Below are 14020 nucleotides of genomic sequence, written 5' to 3' on the forward strand. Positions count from 1 at the left end.
TGGCTACTGGACCAATTCCTTGGCACTGGAAAAAGCAGACTCTGAGGACTCTGAGGGACTTGGAAATAGTTGGCCCCTGGGATGTGACTCAGTGTCCCCAACACTCTCTCCCATTGCCCAGTTTCTCAGCTTGGTGATCTTACAGAAGGGCATGGCTGGGCTGCTGGTAATTTGCAGCTGACCTGGAGGAGAGAAGCCCCAGTAACTTCCTTGGCCTGAATCTAAGCCCCTGCTGAAAATGAACATTTTGACAGTTTCCTTTTCTTCCTACTCAACTTGGGCTCCCTGAAGCTCTTGCCCCTGAAAAACAGCCCAGCCACCTGGCCTGCCCTCCTGCCCTCCCAAGGGCACCGGTTTTGGAAGACACAACCAGGCAGGAGTTCCCACCTGCCACGCTGCTCCCCCAAGCGCCACAGCAGCAAGGGGCAGGCACACAATCTCTCCATCAACAATTACACAGCTTCTGTGTTCCAGACACCACACACACAGGCTCAAGGGAGATGGTAGGGAACAAACCATTCTGGCCGCTGCCCTCATGGAAACTGCAGCCTTGTGGTGGAAATGCACTGCAGGTCCATAAGTGAATACATCATGGTTTCAGACAGTGATAAATGCCTTGGACAGGATGAAACAGGATAACGGCATAAACAGCAATTGGTGAGGGTTTGAGGGGGGAGGGAAGGGACTGAAGGGGAAGGGAGCAGGCACCTGAATGAGGAGGAGGCAGTTGTCTTGGTTATCTATAGCCACCTAACAAACCCCCAAACCTAGTGGCTTACAACAACCATTTATTATTTTTTATGAGTCTGGTTGGCCTGTGTGGTTCCTCTGCCCGTTTCTCCTGGTCACACATGCAGCTGCATTCAGCTGGAGTCACAGCTGAGCTGGAAGGTCCAAGAAGGCCTCTCACACACATCTGGTGGTTGGTGCTGGCTGTTGACTGGGGTGTCTCAGATCCCTATCACGTGGCCTCCCATCCTCCCGCTGGTAGACCAGCTGCCTTATGTGGTGGTCTAGGAGCAGCATTCCAAGAGGGGGAAGGCACAAGCTTGCAAGATCTCTTGCGGCCTAAGCTCCTGAACTCATAAAGGGTCACTTCTGCCACATTCTGTTGTCAGAGCAAGTCACAAGCCCAGCCCAGATCCAAAGGGCAGGGAAAGGGATGCCACTTCTTGATGTGAGGGGAACAGCAAAGTATTTGTGGCCTTATTTATGAGACATGATCGGCCGGGTGTGGAGGCTCACACCTGTAATCCCAGAACTTTGGGAGGCCAGGGTGGGCAGATCATTTGAGGCCAGGAGTTCAAGACCAGCCTGGCCAACATGGTGAAACTCCATCTTTGTATTTTATAAATTTATAAATGTATAGATATTTTATATAAAAAGAGACACGATCCATATTGCAGAGAGTAACAAAAATGATTTTGAGGTGTACCAAAGTTGTGATTAGTATGAAATCTTTTTTTTTTAAATTTTTTGAGACACTCAAAAAATCGTACACTGGCACGATCATAGCTCACTGCATCCTCAAGCTCCCAGGCTCAAACAATCCTCCTGCCTTGGCCTCCTGAGTAGGCATGCACCACAACACCTAGTTAATTAAAAAACTGTTTTTGTAGAGATAGCGTCTTGCCCTGTTGCCCAGGCAGGACTGTAGCAACACAATCATAGTTCACTGCATCCTCAAACTCCTCATCTCAAGCGATCCTCCCACCTGAGCCTCCTGAGTAGCTGGGACTACAGGAGTGTGCCACCCTGCCTGGCTATTTTTTTTCTTATTTTTTGTAGCAATGGGGGTCTCACTATGCTGCCCAGACTGGTCTTGAACTTATGCCTGGGGCTGTCTTCCTGCCTTGGCCTCCCAAAGTGCTGGGATTACAGGTGTCAGCCACCATGCCTGGCCTATGTGGCCATCTTTAATCTGCGACATCATCCATGTCAAGATCTCTGGGAAGAGTGTTCTGGACAGAGGAAGAGCACCTGCAAAGACCCTGGGTTAGGATGGCATCCAGAGACCTGAGCCTTGAACAATGGTGTGATGGTTGATACTGAGTGTCAACTTGATTGGACTGAAGAATACAAAGTATTGATCCTGGGTGTGTCTGTGAGAGTGTTGCTAAAGGATATTAACATTTGACTCAGTGGGCTGGGACAGGCAGACCCACCTTTAACCTGGGTGGGCACCATCTAATCAGCTGCCAGTGCTGCTAGAATGTAAACAGGCAGAAAAAATGTAAAAGAGAGACTGGTCTAGCCTCCCAGCCTACATCTTTCTCGTGTGCTGGATGCTTCCTGCCCTCAAACATCGGACTCCAAGTTCTTCAGATTTGAAACTGGGACTGGCTCTCCTTGCTCCTCAGCCTGCAGACGGCCTATCGTGGGACCTTGTGATTGTGTGAGTTAATATGTAATAAACTCCCCTTTATATATATATACACACATATATATACATACACCCATATATACATATATATACACATATACACATATATATATATGCCATTAATTATGTCCCTCTAGAGAACCCTGACTAATACAAATGTGTTCCTCTACTCCCTTAGTTTCCTGTCCTGTAAAGTGGGAACTAAGGATGTCTCCCTGGCTCCTTATAGGAATACAGGATGTAAGATGCTTTGCTTCAAGGCTGGGTTAGGATTTTGGTCATTGGCCAGTGGCAGGGAGGAGAGGCCAACACAGGAGCTCAGCTTGGCTTTCCCCAAGCTCACCAGCATTTGTTGAGCACTGTCTGGCAGGAAGGCACAGTGCTCAGCACCACAGGTCATAGCTGGGGAGTCTGAGGGTTGCTATCTTGCCAAGCTTATGGGATAAAAAGATTGCTTGCTGCCCCGGATGTGACTGAGACATACCAGATGCATCTCAGAAGAAAAGAGCTGGGAGGACTGTGGGGCTCAGGGAAGGCCTGGAGGAGATGGGGTTCCAACAGGGCTTTGAGGGGCACATAGGATTTGGCTGAAGGAGGGGAAACTGTTGATAGGAAAAGTGTAAGCGGCTGTAGAATTTAGTAATTCACTGCGACAAATGTTTGCTGAACCCCTACATACGCCACGTGAACGGGACAGACAGACAGAGGCACTGTGAGGATCCAGAGGAGACACATCACAGGCCTTGAAAGGAAGTGGTGATGCTTCAGAGGCCTGAGGATGAGTCAGGTCAAGCACAGTGGGGCACTGGGAGGAGATGATACCAAGAGGGTTCCAATGAAAGGACATCTGCAAAGGACAGAGGGGAGGGAGGGCTTGAGTTTCTCAAGTAAAGGCAACGAGCTGTGTCTGAAGCAGAGGGTCCATGTGGAAGAGAGTGGAGGGATGAGCTCAGGGCCAAACTGGTCTCATGGGCTAACTAAAGACTTCGTCCTTTTTCCTGGCCAGGCGCGGTGGCTCACACCTGTAATCCCAGCACTTTGGGAGGCCAAGGCAAGCAGATCACTTGAGGCCAGGAGTTCGAGACCAGCCTGGCTAACATGGTGAAATTCTGTCTCCACTATAAATACAAACATTAGTTGGGCATGGTGGTGCACGCCTGTAGTCTCAGCTACTCAAGAGGCTGAGGCAGGAGAAACGCTTAAACCTGGGAGGCGGAGCTTGCAGTGAGCTGAGATGGTGTCACTGCACTCCAGCCTGGGCGACAGGCTTTTGAGACTCTGTCTCAAAGAGAAAGGAAGAAAAAAAAGGCTTTGTCCTTTTTCCTGAGGGCAATGTATGTAGGAACACCAGATTTAGCAAATTAAAATACAGGTTGTCCTGTTAAATTTGGATTTCATAAGAACAACAAATAATTTCTGTAGTATATGTATGCAATTTCTGGGACGTTCCTATATTAAAATATTATTCATTGTTTATCTGAAATTCAGTTTTTTGTTTGTTTGTTTTTTTTTTTTTTTTTTAAGACAGGGTCACACTATGTTGCCCAGGCTGGCCTCAAACTCCTGGCCTCAAGCGATCTTCCTGCCTCAGCCTGTTGAGTAGCACTACGGGTGTGTGCCACCATACCCAGCTTGAAATTGTTTTAACTGAGCCTCCTGTATTTTCTCTGGAGACCTTAAGTGCGGGATCATGGAAAGGTTTTAAGCAGGGCGAGGACAAGGTCAGATTTACATTTTGGGAAGCTCCCAGGATTCGTGGGAAAATAGACTGGAGGGAGACCAGGAAGGGGCGAGGGATGAGGTTCCTCCTATTGTCCTGGCCAAAGAAGTGGAGGTCACCACCAGGAATGGGGCCATTGCATCATGTCTTCCAACACATCTGCCTCCCCGACTAGGCATGTGGCCTTGGATAAACCCCAGCTGATGAAGCCCCAGAGGGCTGCAGGCCAGTCGGACCCCAGCTGTGCCATGTGAGCCCCTGGCATGGTTTACTCCCTCCCAGATGCTCATCTGCCAAACAAAGGGGTCAGATGATCAGAGAGATTGTCCATGAGGGCCCTTCTGCTTCTGCCATCCTGGGGCCCTCCGCCCATCCTGGGGCCCTCCGCCCATCCTCTCTCTGATACCTCTCCTGGCGTGGGCCCACCAGGGTGAAAAGTCCAAACCTGAGATGCTTGGCTCCCAGGTCATCCTTCCTGTGCCTCCTTGCTCCTTCTTCCCTCCCACCATCACTCTGCCCAATGAATGCCTGAAGGGACCCCGTGTCTCCTCTCTCCAACCTCAGGTCCCAGGCCTGGTTTTGGAGAAGGGTCTCAGCCTGTGTTGACAGCCTGCGACGGGTGAAGCTAGGTCTTCGGCATCACTCGTTTCATTGAATCTTCACAGCAGTGCTACAAGGAAAGCATCATTCCCATTTCACAGATAAGGGGGACTGAGGCTCAGCAGTGCACTTGCTGACCCAGTCACACAGCTGTGCAGGGGGCAAACCTGGAGTGGAGTCCAGGTTGGGCTGGCGCCAGTGCTCTGCTCTCCCGCTGTCTCAATGGAATGTACCCGGGAGCCCCTAATCCCCCATTGATTTAGTGTTCGGGCTTGGTCAGCAGTCTTCTTGTCCCACTGCAGGCATGTGCAGCCCCGGCTCTTTCTGAGTTAAGCCAGGGACTGGAATGGGTCGGCAGAATGCTCATCTGTTGGGCGCTTTATGGTTTATAAAGCCCTTTCCCTTCTGTGCCCTCCTCACAACCCCATGGAGACTCTGCACGGCCCCTCCAGCTCTTAGAGGCTGCATTTTGCCGCAGTGAAGGCCACATTAAATATTAACAGGGCAGCTCCTGGCCCCACTGTGACGTCAATTACGGGGCCGCTTGGTGAGGGCTGCGGATGCCTTTCCAAGGTGAAGCGGTGACCGGAATTCAGCTGGCTTGAATGGTGTCCCAGGAGGCTGGCTGTCAGGACTCGGAGAAGATGTTGCTAATGTAAGGTGTGGCAGGAATCCAAAAGCTTTCCTCTGATCTTCCTGGCTCCCTCAGGGCCTGGTGGCATCCTGAGGCTGGCGACATGCATTCAGTCATTTGGCAGATATTTATTGAGCACCTGCTATATGCCAAGCACAATGCGAGGCTCTGCGGAGACGGCTGTGAATGTGATGAGGTCTTTGCATAGTGGTGCTCCCTGTGTGATTGAAGAAAGGGAGAAACCCAGCTCTGTGGGCTAGGGCAGGTGCCCACTCCAGCGTGAAGCCAAGGGATCCTTCCAAAAGAAGTCAGGTTGATACTGAAACCTGAAGAAGGAGCCCAAGTTAGGTAGGGAAAGAGGAGGGGCGAGAGAATAGACATAGAGAATACCTTTCGAGGTCGGATCCTGGTTCTACCTGTTCCTAGACATTTATCTACAAATTAGGTTCCCACAATGCAGGGCTGTTGTGAGGACTAAATGAAGCCATTGCTAGTGACAGCACAGGCTGGATGCATAGTGAGGTGCCCAGTGGGAGCTCATGGGTAGCTGCTGTGAAAATAGCTCTGGGCCACACATGGTGGCTCACACCTGTAATCCCAGCACTTTGGGAGGCTGAGGCGAGAGGATCGCTTGCATCTAGGAGTTCAATACCAGCCAAGGCAACGTACTGAGACCCTGTCTCTACAAAAAATAGAAAATTAGCCAGGCGTAGTGGTGCACACCTGTAGTCGGTCCCAACTACCTGGGAGGCTGAAGTGGGAGGATCACTTGAGTCCAGGAGGTCAAGGCTGCAGTGAGCCAGGATTGTACCACTGCACTCAGCCTGGATGACCCAGGAAGACCTTGTCTAAAAAAAAAAAAAAAATGAAAGAAAGGAAAGAAAGGAAGGAAAGAAAGAAGGAAAGAAAAGAAAGGGAAGGAAGGATGGAAGGAAGGAAAGACAAAGAAAGAGAGAGAGAGAGAAAGGAAAAGAAAAGAAATAGTCTGTGTCTTACATGATTCCTTTGCACTGCCAGGAATTCTTGCCCCCATTTTGTAAGCAGAGAATCTACTGAGGCTCAGAGAGGTCAGAGAGGTGACCCGACATGGCCAGGGTTATACTGTGGATTAGACCCCAGGTTGGACATGTGACCCTAGGCTCTGACTTGGGCTTTTTGCCATACTCCATCCACAGACAACCCAAGCAATTATTTCAGCTCAGTGAGACACAGAATCCCACCAGTGATTCCCAGTATGAGCTCCTTGGCTGCATGTCCAAGGGTAGTCTCAGCCTTCTTTGCAATAAGGCCACAGCTGTCTGATGATTAGCCCAGGGTTGGGCTTTGGGAGGCCTGGACATAGGCTTGATTTCGCTAACCTGCTGTGTGACCATGGGTGAATTACTTTCCCTCTCTGAGCCTCAGTTCCCACAGGGCCAGCGAATGACCAGCTGTTATTGTCTGGGTCTCTGATCCTCCCAGTAGTGCTGTGGCAAAGGAACTACTTTGAATTTCATATTAAAGATGAAGAACCAGGACAGGCGCGATGGCTCACGCCTGTAATCCCAGCACTTTGGGAGGCTGAGGCAGGTGGATCACTTGAGGTCAGGAGTTCGAGACCAGCCTAGCCAACATGGTGAGACCACGTCCATACAAAAAATACAAAAATTAGCCGGGCATGGTGGTACGTGCCTGTAATCCCAGCTACTCAGGAGGCTGGGGCAAGAGAACTGCTTGAATATGGGAGGCGGAGTTTGCAGTGAGCCGAAATCACGCCACTGTACTCCAGCCTGGGCAACATGCGAGACACTGTCTCAAAAAAAAAAAAAAAAAAAAGATAAGGAACCAGCGGTCTGAGACCGACAAAGTGGCATGCACAAGGCTACACAATTAGCAAGTGGGGCCCAGGATTTGGGAACAACCCGTTGCTGGCAGAGCTTCCCATCAGTCCACCATGCTGTGCTGCCTCTTGGAGTAAGAAAGCCAAACTGAATTGTCTCCAAGATCTTTATTATGGGTCTGTGGTTCTGTGAGTTCCCTGCTGCCCCAGGCCTTCAGGGCTCAATGACTTCATGGGGAAGCCATTTCAGGTTGTGCTGGTCCTCCAACTGTCCCCATTTCAAGTAGGTAACATCCCCGTAGGCAGCACTGCCTCCCTCCCTCAGACACAACCTCATTCCTCCTGAATGAAGAGGTCTAGTGAGGACAGTGACATGCCCTTTTTATTCTCCCCCACCGCACCACCCACCCACCCCGACATGCCCATTTTATGGAAAAGAAAACTGAAACTCAGATCCAACAACTTGCCCAGGTTTCCCCAGTTACTGTGGAAGAGCTAGGATTTGAGGCTGGGTCTGGTAACTCCAGATCTTGTACTCTAAGTAACTGCAAGCTGGCCAGATTCAGCAGGACAGCCCTCCTCCTCCTCTGAGCTCCCTCCCCGCTTCTGCAATCCTGCCTGCCTTCCCCCTTGCTCCCTCCCTTTTCTTGCCTTTCACTCAGCTGTCACTTAACGTTAGCTGTCAGCTGATTTCAGGTGTTCCCCTTCTTGGGGTGGAAGGGGAGAGGACAAAACATCTTGGCCATTCACAAAGGGGGCTCTGGTGATGGGAGTTTTGTAATACGCAGAAGGTGTAACCAAATTCAATTCAGCATTCATGGAGCAGCGCCTGGATCCAGGACACTCAGCCAGGCATCCCAGGGGCTCAGATGGTGAATGAAACACAGGCCCCATTCTCCACTTCCTAAGGAAGTGGGAAGCAGAAGGTGTAAGTAACAAAGAGTGTGAACCTTATAGTCAGAAAGACCTGGGTTCAAATCCTAATTCTTCATCTAATAGCAGCATGACTTTGGGTAAGAGGATGCCTTCCTGAGCTTTAATTTTTCCATCTGTTTAATGGGTGTAAGAAGAATAGCTCCCATAATAAATGAGATCTTATACTGCATTAAATGACATAACATAGTGCTTGATGCCCAGTAGCAAGCCACAGACATTCCTACCAATGTCACTCTAGGCAGACAGTGGATACCAGAGCCACAGTGGGAGTGGGTGGAAGGCGAGAGTACTTCTTGTTGGAGAAACTGGGAAGGCTCTTTAGGGGAGGTAAGATTTCGGCTGGGTATTAAAGGAATGTAAGAAGAAGAGAATGGGGTGGAGGGATGGGAAAGGACATTCTGGAAACTCATGGGCAGAATTTGGGAACCTGGTGGACCTAATGTGTCCAGGGAGTGGGTGATGACCTTGAGAAGATGGGCCACGGGCAGGTTATGAAGGGCCAGGTAGAGGAGTTTATATCTTTAACGAGGGAATGGGTCCTACCCACGACCCCAGGGGCAGCTCAGTGCTGTCTCTGCAGAGGCCAGCCAGCCTTCTACAGGAGTTGGCCTTCTCATGTGGCTGTGGTCCTCTCAGATCCCTTTATCTCCTGAGTCAGGGCCAGCCTGCCACCATTATCTACAAGAAGACAGAAGGCTATAACAATCTGCTTGCCTCCTACTAACATACTGGGGAGGAAAAGATGTTTTTTAGCATAGTTGCCTGGTAGAGAACCATGGTGAAAATTCAGTGACCCTCTCCCTTGCTTCTCAGGGTACAGTTTCAGCAGCAGCTGATGACAGTTATGCTTATGGCTCAACAGCTACAAGAATGTTCTCAGACTCTCTGAAGGTCAGGGGCAGTGGTGGGAAGAATGGTGAAGATGGAGCAGAGCCCCTGCTCTCTGTGCTGTGACTGGGCAAGACACTTAACCTCCCTGGGACTCAGTTTTCTCATCTGTAAAATCAAAACAATAATACTGACCTTGCCTTAACCAAGAGACAGCGTAGTAGCAAACTGCTGGCCCACGGCCTGCTATGAAGTAGGAGTTTATTACCTTCTTTGCTCCAGGTCTTGACATGGTCCAAAGACTTGTCTTTTGAAGCAGCCCTGTTGTATCCTCTTGAGTTGTCATGACATTGTCTGCTGGTCTTCCAGTGGCAAAATATCCTAGACTTTCAGAGCTGAAAAAAAAAGGTACTTTGCTATTCATCATTGCAGCCTCCCATTTCACAGATAAGAAATCCAAGGCTCGGGGTGAAGGAACAGCCTTCTCCAGCTTTCCCGGACCATGCACGACAGCCCCTCCCACCCCAGCCCACCCAGTGGGAACCATGCAAAAGCTTGAGGCAGTTATTCAGATGGTTCAAGCCAAAAGATCTAGAAAATTCTTGCTAAGAAACACAAACTCCCAGACCATCTGCAGAACTGAAACAAAAGCCTTTTTTGCCCTCATTTTAACTGCAACTCAATAGGTGTCGGCTTTGAGCTCTCCCCCAGAGCTGAGCTCCTCTGAACAAGCTGGAGGGGGGCGGGTGCTGGGACTGGAGCTCTGAGCTCCACCAGCTCATAGAACCAGCTCACAGATTGCAGCTAACAGGACATTTTTGCACTTCTTAATGCCAAAAGCTGCCTTGGGTGCTGGTTTGCTTCCAAGGCGCGCTTTGAAAGAGGGGTGGAAGGCTCTAGATGATCCTGAAATCTCTGCGCTCAAGATGCTCTTAGTTAAGACACAGGAGGTGAGATTTGGTGTCAGCAAAAGGATACTGGGGTCAAAGTAGATGGTGCAAAGTTGGGGTGAGTGGGGAAGGCTTCAGATGATTGCAAGAATCTGACTCTTCTAGGCCTCAGTTTCCTCATACATATAGTGGGGCTAACAGCCTCCTTCCGAGTGAGGATGTGGGGAGATAATAAGAGAGTAAAGTGTTCATCCTCAAATCAGGCAGAGGGTAAGTGATTAAAAAACAAGAGTCGAGCCGGGCACAGTGGCTCACGCCTGTAATCCCAGCACTTTGGGAGGCTGAGGCGGGTGGATCACCTGAGATCAGGAGTTTGAGACCAGCCTCAACATGGAGAAACCCTGCCTCTACTAAAAATACAAAATTAGCGGAGCATGGTGGTGCATGCCTGTAATCTCAGCTACTCTGGAGGCTGAGGCAGGAGAATTGCTTGAACCTGGGAGGCGGAGGTTGCGGGGAGCCGAGATCGCGCCATTGTACTCCAGCCCGGGCAACAAGAGCAAAACTCCGTCTTAAAAAAAAACAAAAAACAAAAAACAAAAAAAAAACAAGAGCCGCTGTCGATGTTATTGCTGGTGGTTTTATTATCATTGGCTGGGTCGGCATGGTCACCTTGGCTGCAGGTGGCCTACGGTGGGAGAAAAAGTTAAAATCCTATCTGGGTGACATTATTAATAATTTGTGGACAGGCGGCTGCTCCAGCTCAAGATGGTAACCATGCCAACATTGCAAACGCCATCTCTCCAGAACAACATCACGTCTCCTTTGTAATATGTCCCTTGGTGTCCAGACTTCTCAGCAGCTCAGAGTAAGTGTCTCAGAGTATCCACGAGTGGAAAAACAAAAAACAAAAAAACAAACAAACCAGGATGTGCCTTTTCTGGGTCATCTATTCACTGGGCTCTGGTGGAGGGTTCTGGCAATGCTTTAGAAATGCAGTCCCACGTGAGGAGCAGTCGTGACCACTAGCTCAGGGTGGGATGCAAGTGAGGAATTTTTTTTTTTTTTTTTTGAGCCTTGTTGTCCAGGTTGCCCTGCAATGGTGTGATCTCGGTTCACTACAACCTCTGCCTCTGGGATTCAAGCGATTCTCCTGCCTCAGCCTCCTGAGTAGCTGGGATTACAGGTGCCTGCCACCACGCCCAGCTAATTTTTTGTATTTTTAGTACAGATGGGGTTTCACCATGTTGGTCAGGCTGGTCTCAAACTCCTGACCTCAGGTGATCCACCCACCTTGGCCTCCCTAAGTGCTGGGATTACAGGCATGAGCCAACATGCCTGACCTTTTTTTTTTTTTTTTTTTGAGATGGAGACTCACTCTGACGCCCAGGCTGGATGGAGTGCAATGGTGCGATCTCAGCTCACTGCAACCTCTGCCTCCCGGGTTTAAGCAGTTCTCCTGTCTCAGCCTCCTGAGTAGCTGGGATTACAGGCGCATACCAACACACCCCGCTAATTTTTGTATTTTTAGTAGAGACAGGGTTTTGCCAAGTTGGCCAAGGTGGTCTCGAACTCCTGACCTCAGGTGATCCGCCCGCCTTGGCCTCCCAAAGGGTTGGGATTACAGGCATGAGCCACCACGGCTGGCCAGTTTTTCTTTTTTAAAAATATTTTTTGTAGTCCCAACTACTCGGGAGGCCAAGGCAGGAGATTGCTTGATGAACCTGGGAGGCGGAGGTTGCAGTGAACCGAGATCATGCCACTGCACTCCAGCCTCGGTGACAGAGACACACTTCATTAAAAAAAAAAAAAGAAAAAAATATATAAAATTGTGTGTGTGTATGTGTGTGTGTGTGTGTGTATTTTGTTTTCTGTAGAACTGGGGTTTTGCCATGTTGCCCAGGCTGGTTTTGAACTCTTGGCCTCATGTGATCCTTCCACCTCGGCCTCCCAAAGCTCTGGGATTACAGGCATAAGCCACTGTGCCAGGCTATTGGTCCCTTTTTACAAGTGACTTGCCGGAGGGTACTCAGTTGGTGCACTGGCAGGGTAGGATTTGAACCCAAGACAAGAACCATGTTCTTTCTCAAATCACACCACACACGTGTGTTCAGGAACCTGGGGGGGGGGGGTTGTTCTGTTCCCCGAGTGAGACCCTGTACCAGGTGAAGACCCAGACTTGGCTCCTCTACTGGGGACCTGCTCTGAGCCCTGAGGCAACAAAGTGTGTTTGACATTAACCATTGACCTCCCTCACTTCACTCAGGTGCTGTCTTTGAAGTTGTTCAAAGGCCCTGTTTATCGATAGGACGTAGAGCCTTGGGAGTAGGTGACCTGTCCCAGGTGGTGACCCTGATTTTTATTGATGAGGCTCTTGGGCATTAGCAACTCTCTCCCAAGGGCAAAGAAGATGTGTGCTGGTAAGAGTGTGTAGGCCACAAGGTGGGAGGCTTATGTATGCTTTGTATAATCTGAGTGACCCCAACAGGGGAGTCACACTTTGAGCTCTTCTCAGCTGACACCACGGGGCAGTGTGAGGCCCTCAGACTTGGGTGTCTGATGGATCTGAGTTTGAATCCTTGCTTTGCCCATTCCCAGCTGTGTGACTTTGTTTAAGCCATGGGACAGCTCTGTGTCAGTTTGCTTATCTGTAAAACGGGAAGGAGGCCGGGCTCAGAGGCTCACGCCTGTAGTGCCATCACTTGGGAGGCCGAGGCGGGTGGATAGCTTGAGTACAGGAGTTCAAGACCAGCCTGGGCAACATGGCAAAACCCTAGCTCTATTAAACAAACAAATTTTAAAAACTGGCTGGGCGCAGTGGCTCATGCCTGTAATCCCAGCACACTGGGAGGCCGAGGCAGGAGGTACATTTGAGGTCAGGAGTTCAAGACCAGCCTGGCCAACCTGGTGAAATCTCTTTCTATTAAAAATACACACACAAAAATTAGCTGGGCTTGGTGGTGCATGCCTGCAGTCCTAGCTACTCGAGAGGCTGAGGCAGGAGAATAGCTTGAACCTGGGAGGTGGAGATTGCAGTGAGCCAAGATTGTGCCACTGCACTCCAGTCTGGGCAACAGAGCGAGACTCCATCTCTTGGAGAAAAAAACAAAACAAAAAAAAGACTAAAAAATCCATTTAACAGATGAGGCACAAGAGTTTAAATGATTTTCTCTGAAAAAATTAGCTGGGTGTGGTGATGTGCGCCTTGTAGCCCCAGCTACTTGGGAGGCTGAGGCAGGAGGATCGCTTGAACCTGGGAGGTGGAGGTTGCAGTGAGCTAAGAGGGCACTATTGCACTCCAGCCTGGGTGAATGGGTGAGACTCTATCTCAAAACAAAACAAAAGCCAACAAACAAAAAAACAGGAAAGGAAATCGGACCAGCCTTACAGGGGTATCTTGAGGGAAAAAAAAAATGCCCGTTTCTGCAAAGCACCTTGCCTGGTGCTAGGAACATGGTAGATGTTTCCTTAGAGTGCATGAGGATGGGGTCACCAAGGATAGGGCAGTATGTGAAGAGGGCTCGGGACAAAGCCCTGAGGAACCCTAGTATTTTGGGGTAGGCTAGAAGACAAGCCCATACAGGAAATAGAAGAGCAACGGCCGGAGCAGCAGAAGGGAAGCTGGGAGAGTCGGTCAAGGAAGGGTGAGCAGTCGTGCGCAGTCCAGACAAGAGGGCCAGGGAGGTGGGCACTATGAAGCCTCCTTGGCTTTGACAACAAGGAGGGCTCTGGTGGCCACGGTGGAGGAGTAGGGCCAGGGCGAGAGCACACTGAGCTGATGGGTGGGTAGGAGGTGAGGAAGAGGAGATGGGGAAGTTTGGTGAGAAGAAAAGCTTCATAGGAGAACCAGAGTGTCCTTTACACATGTCAGAAATCAATTATTTAGAATGTTCCAGCTCTACCTAATTTTCACTGTTTTGAAATCAATCTTAGTCCAACCTCATCAGAAAAGCTGGAAGGGCTCTAAGCCCTCTAAGAGCTAGAAGGAACTGAGGAGGTCCCCCCATCCAGGGCTGGCCCTCCTCCCATCTCTCACTGGGACCCCATCCTTATGGGGGTTGGAGTGGATGATTCATTACTATCTAGCATGCTCTTTAAATATATTCACTAGGGGAAAGATCAGCCTGGTTTGTTAACCTCGATTCCAACAGCAAAGGTGACTCTTCAAAGCATGGTGAAGCCTGGGGTAGTGGCCTCCTCCCAGACCCAC

General features: G+C 49.9%; 1 protein-coding gene across 1 annotated transcript; it reads right to left on the bottom strand.

Annotated features, from left to right (window-relative positions):
* Positions 1–359: 359 nt before the first annotated feature.
* On the bottom strand, positions 360–9789 carry YWHAH-AS1 (YWHAH antisense RNA 1). Its single transcript, XM_019018607.2, has 2 exons — positions 9116–9789; positions 360–5663 (listed from the first exon to the last, which is right to left on the bottom strand). The coding sequence occupies exons 1-2, from the start codon at positions 9465–9467 to the stop codon at positions 5332–5334; spliced, it is 684 nt and encodes a 227-aa protein (XP_018874152.1). The 5' UTR covers positions 9468–9789; the 3' UTR covers positions 360–5331.
* Positions 9790–14020: the final 4231 nt, after the last annotated feature.

This window comes from Gorilla gorilla, chromosome 23 (assembly GCF_029281585.2).
Source record: "Gorilla gorilla gorilla isolate KB3781 chromosome 23, NHGRI_mGorGor1-v2.1_pri, whole genome shotgun sequence".
Taxonomy (NCBI): Eukaryota; Metazoa; Chordata; class Mammalia; order Primates; family Hominidae; genus Gorilla; species Gorilla gorilla.

What these genes read in the sequence shown, in the direction of transcription:
- YWHAH-AS1 (XM_019018607.2), bottom strand. Translation starts at nt 9,467, where the DNA reads ATGGTTCCCACTGGGTGGGCTGGGGTGGGAGGGGCTGTCGTGCATGGT. An exon ending in TGTCTCTTGGTTAAGGCAAG is followed by an intron (nt 5,664 to 9,115) that starts GTCAGTATTATT and finishes CTCCTTCTTCAG; the next exon opens with GTTTCAGTATCAACCTGACT.